At 41.4% G+C, this 15884-nt stretch overlaps 1 protein-coding gene across 1 annotated transcript in view; it reads left to right on the top strand.

Moving 5' to 3' along the window:
* Positions 1 to 15884, top strand: part of ANKH (ANKH inorganic pyrophosphate transport regulator) — a 96548-nt gene that overhangs the window by 48872 nt on the left and 31792 nt on the right. The window contains exons 2-3 of the mRNA XM_082047062.1: positions 7991 to 8207; positions 15734 to 15852. Of these exons, the coding sequence (XP_081903188.1) occupies positions 7991 to 8207; positions 15734 to 15852 (336 nt within the window). The remainder of the gene's footprint in view (positions 1 to 7990; positions 8208 to 15733; positions 15853 to 15884) is intronic.

The raw sequence follows: 15884 nt of genomic DNA, 5'->3' as shown, positions 1-15884 counted from the left end.
TAGAGCAGCCACAAAGTGGTAGGATAGTATGTGTGATGATACTAAAATATTTTGCTGCAGTATTGACAGCCTCAGATTTGTTTGTTGGCTCTTGCAGAGTTTGCTGGTTATAATTATTACATCCCTTAAATTCCACATGGAAAGAGAATTGAGAGGAAGTGCCAATTATTAGTGTTCCAAGTAAGAGGACGTGGGATCTTAGTCCCTAACAAAGGGTGGAAATGTACAGAAATAAGAGAGCTGAAGCAACAAAAGTAAATTGTACAGATCTGGCCCCCAGGGTACTTTCCACAAGAGCCAAGACAGGAGAATAAACGACCTCACAATTCCTGGGAGAAGGAAGTCTTTGTAGGGTACTGCATCTTCAGTCCACGGAAAGAGAAATGCTGTCCCTTTTTCTTTGAGCTAATGATGCAGGTGGTGTTCCCTTGTCTCCTGGTACATTAAGGTCTTGTACCTACTCAGTATCTGCCGTGTGGTGCTCGACCTTCACTGCTCTAAGCTCAATGCCCAGGAGCACACTCAGTGCAGCTGAAATACAGACAAGATTTCTGTGCAGTTAAAAGTAGTTTAACGAGTTCTTCTGTGCAGCTCAGAGTTTGCAGGTGGTTGCCCAAGTTTTGGTGGTCTGTTTTAAAGGCACTTTTGATGGCCTTTGCCAAATTTCAGAATTTTTCACCAAATTCTGCATGCCTTAAGATTTTTTTAATGTGAAAAGTTTAAGGAAAATTATTAAAAATCTACAAATCCAGGGACGAATCTCATTGATTTTCCTTATTCTTGCAATTGGCAAATGTATTTTTGCAGGTATATTAAGGTATTTGCTTGGATTTTTTTTTTTCAGTTTGGGTCTTTGCCAGGACTGATTTTTTTTTAAGGGGAAAAACTTGTCTTGCACTAAATGCAAGATCTTATAATTGGGAGTGTCAGCTAACCTTATGCGAAAAAATACCCTACTTGTAATATGTGAAACAATGAGAAAGCAAAAGCCTAGCTTCATATGTAATGCATGAACTTAGAAATACAAAAGAAATTAATACAACACTAAATTACTGAAAAATACTGTTCTGCTGTAAGGTAAGTTTTATCTATGAAAGAGCCAGTGGCAGCAGAAAAGGTGAAAATTGGAAGGCAAGTGGAGCTAATTAATTTCCTGCCATGAGGTGAAAATATAGGTGGGTTATTTTCAAGGACAAGGTCTTTGATGAAAGACAGCAGCAAGGAGAAGTATGGAGTGATGAAGCAAAGAGGTTTCAGGAAAGGAAGGGGAAATGTGGGAAATGGAAGTTCAGGCCCATGCAAGGAGCATGGCCTTCGCTGGCAGGAAAGTATGTTCTAATGTGAAAGGAAGATGGCCATGTATTTTTGGATGCCAGTTCTGGTTACACAATAAGACTCAGAGTGAGGGCGGCCAATCAGGGTGGCTGCCCAGGGAAGGTGTGGGGTCTCCTTCACACCATCTCCCAGACGTTCAGCCCGGGGCAGGGCTCACAGCTGACCCCCAAGGGCCCCTTCCAACCCAAACCTCTCTGTGCCCTCTGGAGCCTATGAGAAGGTGTGATCATGGAGAAAATGGCGATCTCCATTTTAAGAGGAGAGAGATGTGAGGAGTATTTCAGCAAAAAATGAGTTAATGCTAATAAAAAGGTAATATGCCAGAGTCGTGAGAGGCATGGGACCTGCATAGATTAAATTCACTGTGCACATACAAACAAGTCTTATAACAGTCCTTGCAGAGATTTAATTTATAAACATGAGAAAATGTGATTTTATGAAATATGCAACTGATAGTAAATCAGCTTACTTTTTACTTTGGGGTATAATGCGAGGAAGAGAACAGAGCCTGTTTCTGTGAGAAATTAAAAATGAAAAAAGGAACACTACTGTAGATACCGTATCACTTGTGATTAAGGCAGATAATCTTTGTCTGCAGATACATGTGATATGCATTTGTATCCTCCACGGTGTTTTCTAGCACTTAAAAGTAATCAAAATGGAATTTGGTGAAGAAACGATAGCTATTCCACAGGGCATTTTGAAGAGACAGGGAGCCGACCTTCTCCTAGTTTTATGTGACTCAATTTATGTCTCAATTTTATTTGTCTGTACTTATAGACTTAGAAATAGCTTTTGAGGGAAAAAGAGTCTCTGGCCTCCATGTGAAGAAGATCTGATGACAAATAACCTCAGCCTAGAGTTAGCCGTGCTTCTGGAATTTAATCACAAATGCATCTCACCTTTGTGGGTGAGCTCCCGTGAAACCTGAATGAAAAGCTCAGATACTGCTCTAAGAGCAGAGCATTCCCTTTTGAGTTTCACTTTAAATACATTTTAGACAATTGATGGGCATCAGCCAGAGGACACCAGGGAAGTCATAATGCAGGGGAATATCTCTGCCATGTTGATTTTGCTTCTGTCCTGTGCCCCTGCAAGCACTGCTTGCCTAAAAAAGGTCAGGAGAAGTTTATGGTGATGGTCTCACCTCAGGGGGCAGGTTTCTCCGCACCTGTCAGTGGAAGTGGCAGTGGTTTAGGTCTCCTTCATGCAGGTGTCAGCCATCCCCATTCAGTAAACACCACTTGGGGAATACATCCTGAAGGGCTTCCCACCATCATGGCTCGTAGCTCTCTTGGCTTCAGGATCAGTGTTCTTCACATCCCATGGGGAGGCCACCATCTGCAGCAGCTGATTTCACCCCTCCACGATTGCTCCCTGTCATAAATATTCTGACTCTTTGTCAACCACAGTTTTAAATGAGGCACATTTTGGCTTCATTATTCTGTTTTTTTTCCCGTGGTCCTGCACCATTATCTTCTGCAGCCATCTGCGTTTTTTTGTATTATTCTCAGTCTTGTTGTGCATGAATCTACTCACAAGCAGTAGGTGCCCAGGGGTAGTGTGCTCTAACTACTCTTCTAGCTCCCCAGCGTGTCCTCCTTGTCTTGGTTCTTGCAGTGGGAAGAATTTCCCATTTTCACTGACTTCACTCTTGCCACTTCTGCCCTGTTTATTCGGGTGCCTCCTGGCTGTGCTGTAAAAAGTGCTGTTCCCTGATGTACCCCCAGTCAAGTGCAAGCTGTGAATGCTCTAAAATTATGTTATTTTTGATTTAGAGTCTTTCTTTAAACTTCTCTAGGACACATTTTTGTACAGCCTTTATATTGGATAGTGAGTGAATAGCATCAAAAAGTAGAACAGAGAGCCTGATAGTAGTCACAGAGTAGCAGGCATGGCAGATAAGAGTAGGAATCTTGCAAAAATGTTCATTCTTGCTTTCCATTGCTGCTCAGGAAGGTGAATGGGGAAAAAAATTGTTACTGATTGCATTTTAGTCTTCATGGATTGGGTTTTGTTTCACAGGGTCTGTGGGCTTTCTTCTAGGCCATGTTCTCTTTACTAAAGCAGACAGAGTAAATTCAGTTGAAATTTTTGTACGCTAACATTTTTTTGAGATGAAGCCATGACACCTGCCCTGCATTTCCAGTTTCTTTCGAATTAGGAAGCAGCAAGAGACAGAAGGACTTCAGCTCTCATTTTCAGGGCAGTCCTAGTGCTCTTCCAAGGACGGCCTCTCTAGAGACAGGCCACACATCAAGGGGGTGCCTGAGTGTCCCTCTCTCAGGACAGGTATCTCTTATTCCTTCTGGCTGGGGGTCAGGGCTACGGTCTCTTGCTGGGGACTGGGATTATTTCAGTGGGTTGAACTGATGTCAGCACTTTCAGTGCTGTGGACAGACCTGAGTAGCTGTTTTCTTACAGCCAGCTTTAGTAAAGGATCAGGGAGGGAGTCGATTATTTTAATAGTGGGCTAATAGGAACTGACCTCAGATGGCATTTGACACGTGATCTACGAAAAATGCCAATTCAAAATTAGAGATATTGAATTAGAGGAAAAGTGATACAGAACAAAACAAAACAAACAAAAGAGATGCAAAACAATAAACACTCCTCAGTCATCATTTCCAAGCTACAAGGTCAGAATCCCTCTACCCCTTCAGAGCTCAATCTGTGTGTTTGTTTGGGCAGTCTTCTTGAGCTAGAATAAATGTGCACATACTGTTTTTACCCCATTTTCTCCCACTTCTGTGTCTACATCCACGGAAGTCTTACACAGATCACTAGCTGTTTCCCTCAAGTTGCCAACTGCGGCTCCTGCCTCTACGAGAAACCCTGGCAGAAGCAGAGATGCAGATGGGATAATGCTCAGGTAGCACCGACACAGGGATTCAATTGTGCCGTGCTTTATAGAGCATCAGGTCGCCCAGGTGTCCTTCTGGCAGTGCAGCTCCTGCGGTGGTGACGGGGGGAGGCAGAACAGCCAGAGCCAGCTGGTACATTTGATACTGAAGATTTCAGTGTGACAGGATTTAGTAAATGAAAACTCAGCCAACAATCATCAGGACAGAGATTATTTGACACAGGAGAGGGGCTGTCCCTTATATCAGCTTGATTTTTAGTTGGATACTTTGTCTTTCTTCCATTTTCTTAGGGGAGGGGGAGAGGGAACATCTCACAAATCTTTGCTGAACTGAGCATATATTTGGCCAAGCTGCTGCCAAACTGAGCAGGTTTTCGGTGTCACCCTTAGGCAGATAACTAGCTGGAACAGACTTGAAAACAGCTCAGGCAGAATCCCAGCTTCAAATTGAAGAAGCTGTAGGAATGTGCCACCTTCCACTAAGTCACAGTCTCCTTTTCCAGGATAAGCAAAATGGAGGACTAAAAGGAGTTACATTTCTTGAATTTTACCTGCTCTTATTTGAAACACATGCACTAATCAAGTATTGACTTCATAGTCAATAGTTAACTTCAAATGAAGTAGAAAATGTGCCCCTCCAGTTAGATACAGACTATTGAAATTCTGTGCAGTACACAGGTAATATTTTTAAAAGCAGAAGTAGGCATATACAATAGGTGTGGCTTTCTCAGTGAATTTTTTTATGCTTTTATATGTCATCCAATAGTCTCTGTGAGGGGAGGATCATGTGGGAAGTGGTCAAGCTCTATGGAACCAGCTAAAGAGACGGACTTTGAATTTTTGGCAACAGAGGTGTGTAGCTGTAGATCAGAACCAAACCTTTTCTGCCAACATTAGTGAATAGTGTTGAAAGCTCATGCAAAATAGGACAAGCTAGACCCTTGACATTTTTCTCCCAATTGTTGCTTTTAAAATCACTGCCTTTGCATGCAACACTTTGTGGGATTCATCCATTATGCATGTCCTAGAAATTTGATAGAGGTCTCTTATGTTCCTTCTAAGAGGATAAAGCCAGCTGTGGTACCCAACTGTAAAGGTGTGGTTACTAGATTGAAAAGTCATTAAGTGCATTATATAGTTTTTGTCTTACTTGAATCTTTTGGGTGGGAATTTCAAAATGCTAGGCCTCTCCGATTTTAGTAAACATTGCAGAGAGCACACAATTATTAATGAAAAAAGACTCAAGGGGTTCTTACTGAGTCCTATAGTAAAGATTTAATCTTTCCAGTGATTACATAATGTGTTATAGAAGACATTGCATAGAAGTACCTGTAGCTCTTGGAGCCTGCCTTTTTGAGAAGTGTTTTAGGAATATGATTTACTTCAACTAACCTCTTCATGTACCTACCAGATCATGCTCAACCTGGAAGTATTATGTGCTTTTTTCTGGTATTTCTAAAATAAGGGTCAGCAATGTGTCAGTGGCTTTATTTTAGTCACAGTTGATTAATATCAATTTACTGTGACATTCTAGCCTACTACCATATTAGGTTAGCTGTTCATTAAGAACTCAGGAGAAGGTGCCATCACAAATAGTCTTCCTTCCAGGATCTGGATTTCCTGGTTCTCCCTTCAAGTTTGATGTGAACAAGCCAGCTGAAAATAGGATGACATCTGAAATATGTATGATCAAGCTAACTTCTCCTATTAAGTATTGTCATTATTATTAATATTGTTACTACCTAGTTTTGTGTGATTTCTTTGACAAGCTACACAAATCTCACTAGAGATATGTTCTGTTGCATGCAAAACGAACAAGGAATACAGATGCTGCTGATGAAGTTCTGTTATTGAGTTTTGTTCACACAAGAAGTGTACGAGATAGATAGTGTCAGATAAAAAAAATAGAGACCTTTACCTGGTTTATATTTTTCTTTCTTTATGAGATATTGAATTGGAAATCTATCAGGAAATTAGACTGGAAGATTACTACCTGCATGGCTGGCATCTTTAGGAAGTTTAAATGAAAATATTATAATTCTGTATACAACTTGATATTGATTACAACATCATCACAAGCATCATCACAAAAGACAGCTAAACTTGACTATTCATTTCAGAGGCCACAGTCTTTTCCACAAATTGTTTGAGTACAGTTTTTATACATCCACTACTGGTTTGGGCATCTGGTTTTGAATTCTTATTGACGCAATAGATGGAATTATCTATACCTGAGGAAAGGTTGCATATAGCAGCTGTGGATATTCCATATCTAACACATGGTATTTTCAGGAAGGGGCAAACTGGAGCAAGACAGATGAAAACATTTGGAGTCTCAGGTGTTCAGGCCAAAACACATGGCTAGAGAGATTTGGCAGATATCAAGGATGGAGAAGTTGGTATTTTCTATAGCTTTTCGCTATGTTGACAGTGCAGCTTTAGATTCAAAAACTAAGCACATCTCACAGAAAGAGTGGAAAAGAACAGTAATAAAAATACTCATTTCTGCTACAAGGATGTGGTTTCTTTTGAAGTCAATGGGAGTTGCTTGCTTGTATGGTCTTTGGAAGGGAAAAAAGAAGTCAAAAGACTGCAGCAAAAAGATTATGTTTACATTTGAAATGGAAGAACTTCACCCCAGTTACCTGATGATACTCTGCCTGTTTTGTTCATTCAGAAAAAGCAGTGTAAGAACTGCTGTGGAAGTAGATAGACTGAGATTTGGAGGATGGGTTGGCAAGATGTTCCTGGTTGACCTCATTGCCGCGGCCCTGTCAGAACACATCAGCTGTAACCCATAGGAACTAAATACTCGTGAAAACAAGTCATATTTCATCCTTCATGCTTTTTGAATCTAATCTTGTTGTAACCTTTTTTTTTGGGTGTACCAGATGATTGATGCTGTCACACTGCAGATAAAGTTGGATCATTCTGTCATTTTTATTCAATATTTTAGAAGCATTTTGTTGCAAGCTGGAATCTGAATCAATTTTACACATTTTTTTATATGGTTCACCTCAATTGTAAAAATAATCCATCTAATTCTTAGTGATTCATTGGCAGACGTTTCCTAAATACAGACCTAGAATGAATTAGTAGGTACGTTGAACCTGAATATGTTTTGAAATACGTGTGCTGTATTTATTTTTAGATGTACCACTAGGAAATATAAATTAATATAGGATCAGAGTCTTGTGAAATACATGAAAGGAGAACACTTATGTTTGGTCATGTACATATTTGGCATAGTTCTATAATAAACATCATAGGATAATATCAGCCATTCACAACAGTTACATAGGACGTAGTGAAAAGTTCATAATGCTGAAAAAAGGTTTGAGCTCCTGAAATTGCAGCATATAATAATGTCAGACTTTTTACATGTAAAGATGACCTGCAAGGACTGTGCTTTGTTCAGTTCAGGGCTGAGACCTCAAAGCAGCATTTAAGTGGTCTTGTATTATCTGTGATTATTAGCAGGTCTTAAAATTACCCTAAAAAGGAAAGAGACTGACTTGTGCTATACTAGGAGTTCCATTATATACTTTAGAAGCAGATATTTGCTTTATCTTTGAGTCTACTTGACTTGAATGTACTGTCCATATGAAATTATGAAGTTTCCTGTGTTTCAAGTCACAGGTTGCTGCTGCTGAACCCAGAGAAATAAGGTCAACTTGAGGTGAAAACAATGAGAGCTGAACTTGCTCGTTCCTTCAGAAGTCAGCTGCAGAAGATCATTTTTGGTACACTTCCACATGTGCTACATTATTTTCTCTTTCTGTGTTCCAACAGGCCTTGAACAGGGGCATCGCTGCTGTTAAGGAAGATGCTGTGGAAATGCTGGCCAGCTATGGGCTGGCGTACTCCCTCATGAAGTTTTTCACGGGTCCCATGAGTGACTTCAAAAATGTAGGTCTGGTGTTTGTGAACAGCAAACGAGACAGGACCAAAGCAGTTTTGTGCATGGTTGTGGCTGGCGCTGTAGCTGCTATATTTCATACCTTAATAGGTAAGGTCCCTTCACATCTAGTTAATATGTCTTTTAATTTGCTTCCCTTGCCTGTTCTCCAAACTGATTAATCTGTGTGCTTAAGATTTCATTTGGAAGTGCAACAGGAGATGCAAAAGAGATTAAATCTCTTGGGCTGGTATCATACCCATCCACGCAATTTTTATTACTTTTTAAATAGGTTGTTAAGTGGCAGATTCCACCTCCAGGGCTCTCCTGCCTGGCAGCAAGATGTGCTGATGATCTCTTTCAGTCCGGTGTGGGAGCAAAACTCTGGCAAAGATGACAGATTGCACGAAGCTGATAGCTCAGTCTCACTGTTAGGCAGTGATTATCAACTAGCAGTATCTGCCCAAATTAGTTTAGCAGGGCTTCAGGGTGTGCTTGGTAGGGCTCTTTGTCAGAATTCGATGGTATTGCCGGTGTACTCCCTCTGTATCTATCCCTTTGCTACTTATCTCACAGTATAAAACTCTAAGCAAGTAGGTGCCAGCATCTTATTAAAATATCAGGTATTACTCTCTGGTAGCACTAGTAATCATCTATTTCATTTGAATAATTAATCTATAAGAGAAAAAGTAGTTACTGAGAGCACTTTGTGTCAAACTGAGACCGGTTCCATGAGTGTCCTCTGAAGCAGAGACAACACACAAGCAAATATGAACTGGACATAAAAAGTAAGGCAGCCACAGGATTTGCCAGTTCCTGAGAGCCTGGAGAAATGTGATACCAACCCAAGCATCAACCGGTACCACAACAATAAAAAGGCATGTGACCTGGAAGACACTAACTTCATCCTCTCCCAGAACTGCACCAGATTCTCTGCATCTTCTGGCTCGTTCCACAGAGCTGAAGCCTCTGGACCTCAGCAAGGAGGAACCGGAGACACTGGAGGAAGAAGCAGAGAGTGCGTTGCATTCAACAGGTACAATCCTGAAAGCTGGGAGGTCGAAGGGATGGGAGGAGGGCTGGTTGACAGGCAGTAGGGTTGAGTTGGGTGACGAGCAGTAGGGGGTCATTCCATCGCAGAAAGATGGGACATGTGAGTCTGATGTCAGTATTCAGAATTGCTGTGAAATTGCAGTCGCCTGGAAGCTTGGCACCATTCTTTATCAGGCTTTAGCATCTCAAGAGCAGCATGTGCTGCTGGTTGGCATATAGTTCCTGCCCAAGTGGGTACAAGAGCCCTCCGGGAAATATAAATGCCCCCTGCTCTTGTCCTTTAACAGGCTGCCAGCTATATTCACCACCTTTATGTGCCTCCCAAGCACTCCAGTTTGTTTGACCATCATGTCTCTTATTCTACCACTGATACAGCAGCCGTATGCTGTTTACTTTTGCTCTGTGTTACAGTCATAATAAATGCTTACGGTAACGGCTCACTAGCCACGGCAACTCTGTGCCAGGGATAAGCTGTTGCTGATTTTATAAGCTGGATCCATGCATTCAAGTTAATTTAATTCACTGGTATTGATTAGTCACTTCTTCAATATGTTTACAGTTGAAGCTGCTTTATTGAGTCAATATTATAAATTTTGGGCCATTTGTATGTTTGGCTCTCATATTTCTTTGCTTGGAATGTTTCTTCAGCTCCCAGAGCTGCTCTTCTAGTTGCTCACTTGTTTTCCTGCCAGTGCTGGTCAAAGTTTTTGGCTTTGCCAACTGGATAAAGAAATATTTTCTAGTCATCCAACATTTTATTTTAAGCTGTGATAGATTTTAAGAAAATTTGAAGTATAACTATCAGATTTCCAGGTGAAAGATGTAGCTGGATTTTCCATACGGGACTTTTTATTGAAGGGGAGGTGTTTGGAGCAGCCATTAGAAAAATGGGCCAGATGAGTTTCTTGCCTTTGCCTGAAATAGAGCCCTGCTGAGTTCAGAATGTCTGAAATGCCCTCTCTGCAGATATTGGGCAAAAACGAAAAAAGAAAGCTGTACTCACCATGTTTTAAAGTCCTGAATTGAAGGGCATCATGCAATCTTTCAGCTGCTTATGGTGGCAAACTGCAAAATATTTTTTAGTATTTTAACTTGTCTGTGCCTGAAAATATGCAAAGGCCACAGCAGAGACTGGCAGAGCGCCCGAGAGAATGGAGTTAGTCAGATTCTAACACCAATTGCCTGGGTGATGTTGCCAAGTTTTATGTTCCAAGTTTCCTTTGAACATGTTTCAAATCCTGATTATTCTTCTCTGACCCACAGATGCACAACCTGCCCAGCAGGAGGAAGAGAAGGAGTCCAGTGACAGAGAGGCAGCCTCCTAGGACCTACAACTACTCTCCAGCAGCTGCAAGCCTATCACAGACTATCTACATGAGACAAAAATTCACATTACTGATGTTCAGCAGATGAAAAACAGAAACAACGCTCAGGGGGCTATATTTCTTCCATATGCCATGTGTATGGGGCTAAGGAAGATGACACGACTGTCTGCCGTGGACTGTCAAAGCCCAGGAAGGAACGGGGAAGCAGAAGCCCAATGAAATAAGGAGGAGTACCAAAAAGTCAGAAGAAAACAAGTGGTGCTAGAAACACAGTGACCACAATGAATCACCATATTTCCAACTGTGATAGAAACTATTTGCAGTCTGCACACACAGCTCCTCACAAACAGCAGCCTCTACATATTTAAAATACCAAAACAGGCCGTTTCACCCAGCTGACTGATGTTTCGTTGCTTCAGCAGCAGTGCTCCCCACTACGGCTTCCCCACTGGAGCTAACGCAGCCTCTGTGGGAGTGACTGGCTGAGCCAAGCCACTCAAACTCACAGCTGCAAGCTCTGGGTCCTTAAGTCCTCACCCCACCATGTTCCCATGAGCATCTGCAAAGTCTTCAACAACAGTTCCTATCACTCTCCTGGGCAGGTAGCAGTCAGAACCAAAAACTAGTTGACTTATTCAAAGGGAATTGAAACCATATTCTCATCCCATTCGTAATGCTGCTGCAAACCTTGACCAGTACAGTATTCCTGCACTTGCTGTTTCACTTGTGATCTGGGAATTGAAGATAGTGTGCTGCCTTCCTTCCCTTGTGCTATTTTGGGGGCAGCTACTGCCACCAATTAGGGTTTCCTGGTGAGAAGTTTGCTATGTAGCCAGATAAAGCACCTCGTTATTTCAGAGATTGGCTTTTGGTGGGGATATTGGGCTGCGAGAGAAGGGATTCAAGATGCTAAGCCTGTGTGTGCATATTTTTGACATCTTACTAAATTGCCAGCTTGACAGAAGAGAGAAATCATTTATATAACATTATGCTAATGTAACGCATTTCACGTTGTTGCTGGTAAGCCTTCCACACTAAGTGGATCCTTTTAACACCGATGTCGTGTAGGGCATGGACATTTTCTTTAGCAATACAGCAACATTGTTCAGCCTTTCACTAATTTACTGAGAAATAGTATACTGAGAAAGTTTATTTCCTTTTGCATATTAATAATACTTTCAACAGCTCTCTGAGGTTCTGTAAATGACAAGGCAGATGTTACTTTGGGGAAACATTCTCTTTGCTTAGGTAGACATCCTTAACTGGTGCCTACAATGCCTGATTAAAACTACATGAGGGATCGTTTGTTATTACCAGGAAAAAAAAGGTTGGAACTTTAGTAATCAGGCAAACTTAGAGCAGACTGGATGGTCCAGATGTGCAACTGATTTGTTTTATGCCAGTTTATTAAGTGACAGGCCAGCAGGCTTGGGCCATTCCCTGCGCAGATTGCACAGGGGAAAACTTCAGCAGCTCCAAGTAATTCCACTGATTCTTTTGAACTTCCCGTATACATGGTCACTGCCTGGGCCTGAAAGGTCTGCAAGAGAAGCGAGATACAGGTGTAATCCCACCCCTTCCACTGTAACATTACTGGAATTTTCTAGAGACTAGGATTTACAGAGTGGCTTATGACAACCTGAGCTATTTTTTCCAGTCAGTCTTGTTGTGATGTGCCCACTCTACTGGCTCGCACTAAACATTTTGACCAGGGAAAACATGATAGCACAGGAACACAAATCATAATATATTCCAGGCTGCTCTAACCCTTCTCCCAGTACAGGGGCAGTTTCTTGTGAGCAAGGTATTCACGGCAAAGGAAGAATGAAGAAAGCCTGTGACCAAAGCATTTGTGGATTTTAGGATAGCAGTGATTGTTTTTCGGTTAAAACAGGCTCATGTGATGTTGGCCTACCTAAAGGTATTTCAGAGACCAACAGTCATTGATAGATTTGAGAAAAAATCAACTAATGCAATGTTAGAAATAGAGCTGAGCACAGAAAAGGATGATTGCAGTAATCAGGCTGCATTGAGATGCTTGTAAGCTGTTTGGGTTTTTTTTCCTTCAGTAAAGCTAATATTGACATATGTAGCTCTGTGTCTGAAAGTAAATGGTATCACTTCATATGAGGGTTTGGTTTTGTTTTCTTGATGATGTCAGTATAACATACTTGGTAGTAGACAGCTCCAGAATGACTATAGTATGACTATTTGTTTGAGACTGTGAGCATCATTAAGAGGGTGTTCAGTTGTTTTAAGAATGTCTGAAGTGCATGTGGTAGTAATTGGCTTGTTAGAGGCTTGAATCAGTGTAGGGAAGAGGAGATCCAATTAGGGATGTGGTTTTCAGTGTCATTTCTTAAGCTTCTGGGTCTTAAATGGAAAAGCCAAAAGCAAGAATTCCTCCTTAAATTCTGTAGCAAAACTAATCCATAGACATATCAAAATAAATGAGGTATTAAGGGAGAGCAAACAGGCAGCTTGTCTTGGAGTTGGACTTCTCTGTTTTGGTTGAAATGATGCAAGGAATGGGAAGAGCCATCTGCTTTAGATTCGTGTAGTACTCTTCAGCTCTGTTGTCTGTGTTATTAATTTTGTGTCATGCTTCATAATAAGTTTGTAAGGTTGGCCAAGGTTAACTTGTAATTGCATCATCAATTGCTTTATTCGCGGCTCTGAGACACATGCCTGTATATTAGTCAGTAAATCTCGGCTTGCTGAGTCCTTCTTTCTGAGGATGGAAACATTCATGGACATCATCAAAAGTGACTGTGTGCTTTCAGTGACATGTGGAATAGTGACTATTTTAAAACTATCTTTTAAGCTTAGCCATTATGATTTTAAAATCGAAATCACATTAAAAAATGCAGTTAGATTTTTGATGGAGGAAAGAAAAAACCAAAAGTCTTAAAGCTTACAGAGCACAGTGCTTATATCCCTAGAAATCTTAAAAATGTGGTGCTGTGGGCTGTGGTGGTATGAGTCCTTTGAGAAGGCCCTGCCAATAAACTACAGCCCTCTGGTGAACTCTGTTCCTAGAAGTGAGAGTAGCTCGGCCTCTGATCCTGCTGATTCTGTGAACTTTTCTGTGATAGTAAACTTAAAAAATAATAATGTAAACATCCCAGTGGCTTTTATAGCCAAAAAAGAAGTTACTTATTAATCACTTTCTGAACACTTTTAAAGTCTCATTTAAAGCAGGTGAAGTGCATGGAGAGCACGGAGGGTGACTGCTGCAGCGTGCTGCCTTCCCAGCACTGCACTGCTGGTGGGGACCCCTCCGCAGAAGCAAGTTCCTCAGCTCCTGGACTCTGATTCTGTCAGTGCCCATGTAGAGAATAAGGCTGGTGTGTTTCCTGCAGCAGTTTTTAAGTTGTTGTGCAGGAAAAATGTAAAGCAACTTCAACAGAACCTAAGAGACAGCTCGATGAATCTGACCTTCTTGTGTGGCTTGTCTCAGGTGCCTTCCAAACTTCTCCTCATTCATTCAAATAAGTTGATTCAGAAACATCCCTGTACTGTTGTGCTGTAAAAGCAGCTTTCTGCAAGGACTTACCACGCAAAACTCCGTAAAAGAGAGTTCTCAAACTACTGAGCAAAAGTTGATATATGGGTGTTCACACAAAAATGAGGTTGTGCTTGATGTGTGACTGGACTGCAACAAGCACATGAACACTTGAAGAACTAATCTGGCCTCCCTGAACTGAGGAAAGGTCGGAGTACTGGTTTAAAGTTCTTCCCCAACCCCCTTCAAAATGAAGTGAGGCTGGGAGTGCCTCAGGAGGGTGGCACTTCTATTTTACTACCTTGTTTACACTGTCTTGTCCAGACTGAAAAATCTTTTCAGTCCTGTTAACCATTTAACTGCTGTATCTCTAAGCAATCACAAAACAATGATGAGCTAAACTCCTCTTCACTTGCTTCCAAACACTGTTAATGAGTTATGAAAGATAGTTTTAGGCTAAAAAGATTGAATTGAATGCCTAGCATTAGCGTTTGTCAATCCGATTAAGTGACCTGCATGCATGCAAAGGATATCTTTTCCTGAAATACTTTTTGTGAAGGTAGATACAATGATAATAGAGTTGTTATAAATGGAAAATCTGATAGATGTTCACATTTGAAATAATTACCTTAGAAAAGACACAAGCGGAAGAGAACTGAGGTAATTCTGCTGTTACTTGTGTTGGGAGATTGACTTTACAACCTAATCATTCTTTTAACAGCTGTTACAACTGTATAGTGGAAACCAAGTGATAATATGCAGATCTAGAACATAGTTTGTAGAAGGTTAAAAACTGTTTGAGTTATTTAACTGTGCATGTTATCCAAGTCCCCATAGTTCAGACATTCCGTGGTCATGGGGAGGACTCTGGGGTTATTAAAACAACTGGATGACATGGGTACTAACAGAGAAGCAAGCCGTTCTTCAGGGGGCTGTGTGGTGAGTCCCTGCATCTGTGTTGTCTTCAGCCCGACGCTTTGGGCAGAGAGACCTGGCAAGAAGCTTTTTGCCTTACACTGAAAATTCTTGTCTCAGGCTGAAACAGGATGGTGAAATAACATCCTGGCGATCAGAAGTGGCAACCCCCTGGTTTCCAGCAGTGCCCTTTTCTGACTTGTGACTCCTGAGATGTTGGCTCTAGATAAAGAAGGAAGCTAAGGCTGGTGGAGGCTGCCCGGGGACCATACAGGGAAGGGCACAGTGCCCTGTCTCAGCAGACGTGATCATTAGACAGGGTAAGGGAGAAGCATAATGAGGGTGATGTGTTGCGTGCCTTCGCAATTCACAGTATCCTTTCACAGCTTTGGGAAGGTTTACAGGTAGTGTCATGAGAATGCAGTGACAATAGATGGTTTCAGTGTTTATAAGGTACTACATCCCATGAAATACATAATGCCTGGTGAAAACAGCTTTTCTAACAAAGAGCCTTGAGTTAATAAAAGAGCAATAGATTTTCTGGAGTACCAGTGTGTTCATTTAGCAAACAGATGTGCCACTTAGTATACCCATCTCCCAACCTGGCCATTTATTATCACTTCTCTGCCAAAGGTTACTTGAAAAAGAACTGTGAGAGCACTCTTCTGTCATAAACACCAGCTGGTGAGGCTGTAATATCCTGAAGCCCCTGCAGCTGTTTTCTAAGTGGATGCATGTCTGAGCTCCTGGGTGTTGCAGTCTTTCAGGTACTTCTGCATATCTCACCCAGACTCCATAAGTAACCTTTATCATTCATTCCTATTCTTGTGTCTCTACAGCATATAGCGATTTGGGGTATTACATTATTAATAAGCTGCACCATGTGGATGAATCAGTGGGGAGTAAAACTCGGAGGGCCTTCCTTTATCTTGCTGCCTTCCCTTTTATGGATGCAATGGTAAGTGCCTGATTCAGAACTGAATTTTAATA

The sequence above is a fragment of the Streptopelia decaocto genome, assembly GCF_964273445.1.
Source record: "Streptopelia decaocto genome assembly, chromosome: 2".
Lineage (NCBI taxonomy): Eukaryota > Metazoa > Chordata > Aves > Columbiformes > Columbidae > Streptopelia > Streptopelia decaocto.
Note: the sequence above shows the minus strand (reverse complement) of the source record. Positions and strands in the feature narration are given on the sequence as shown.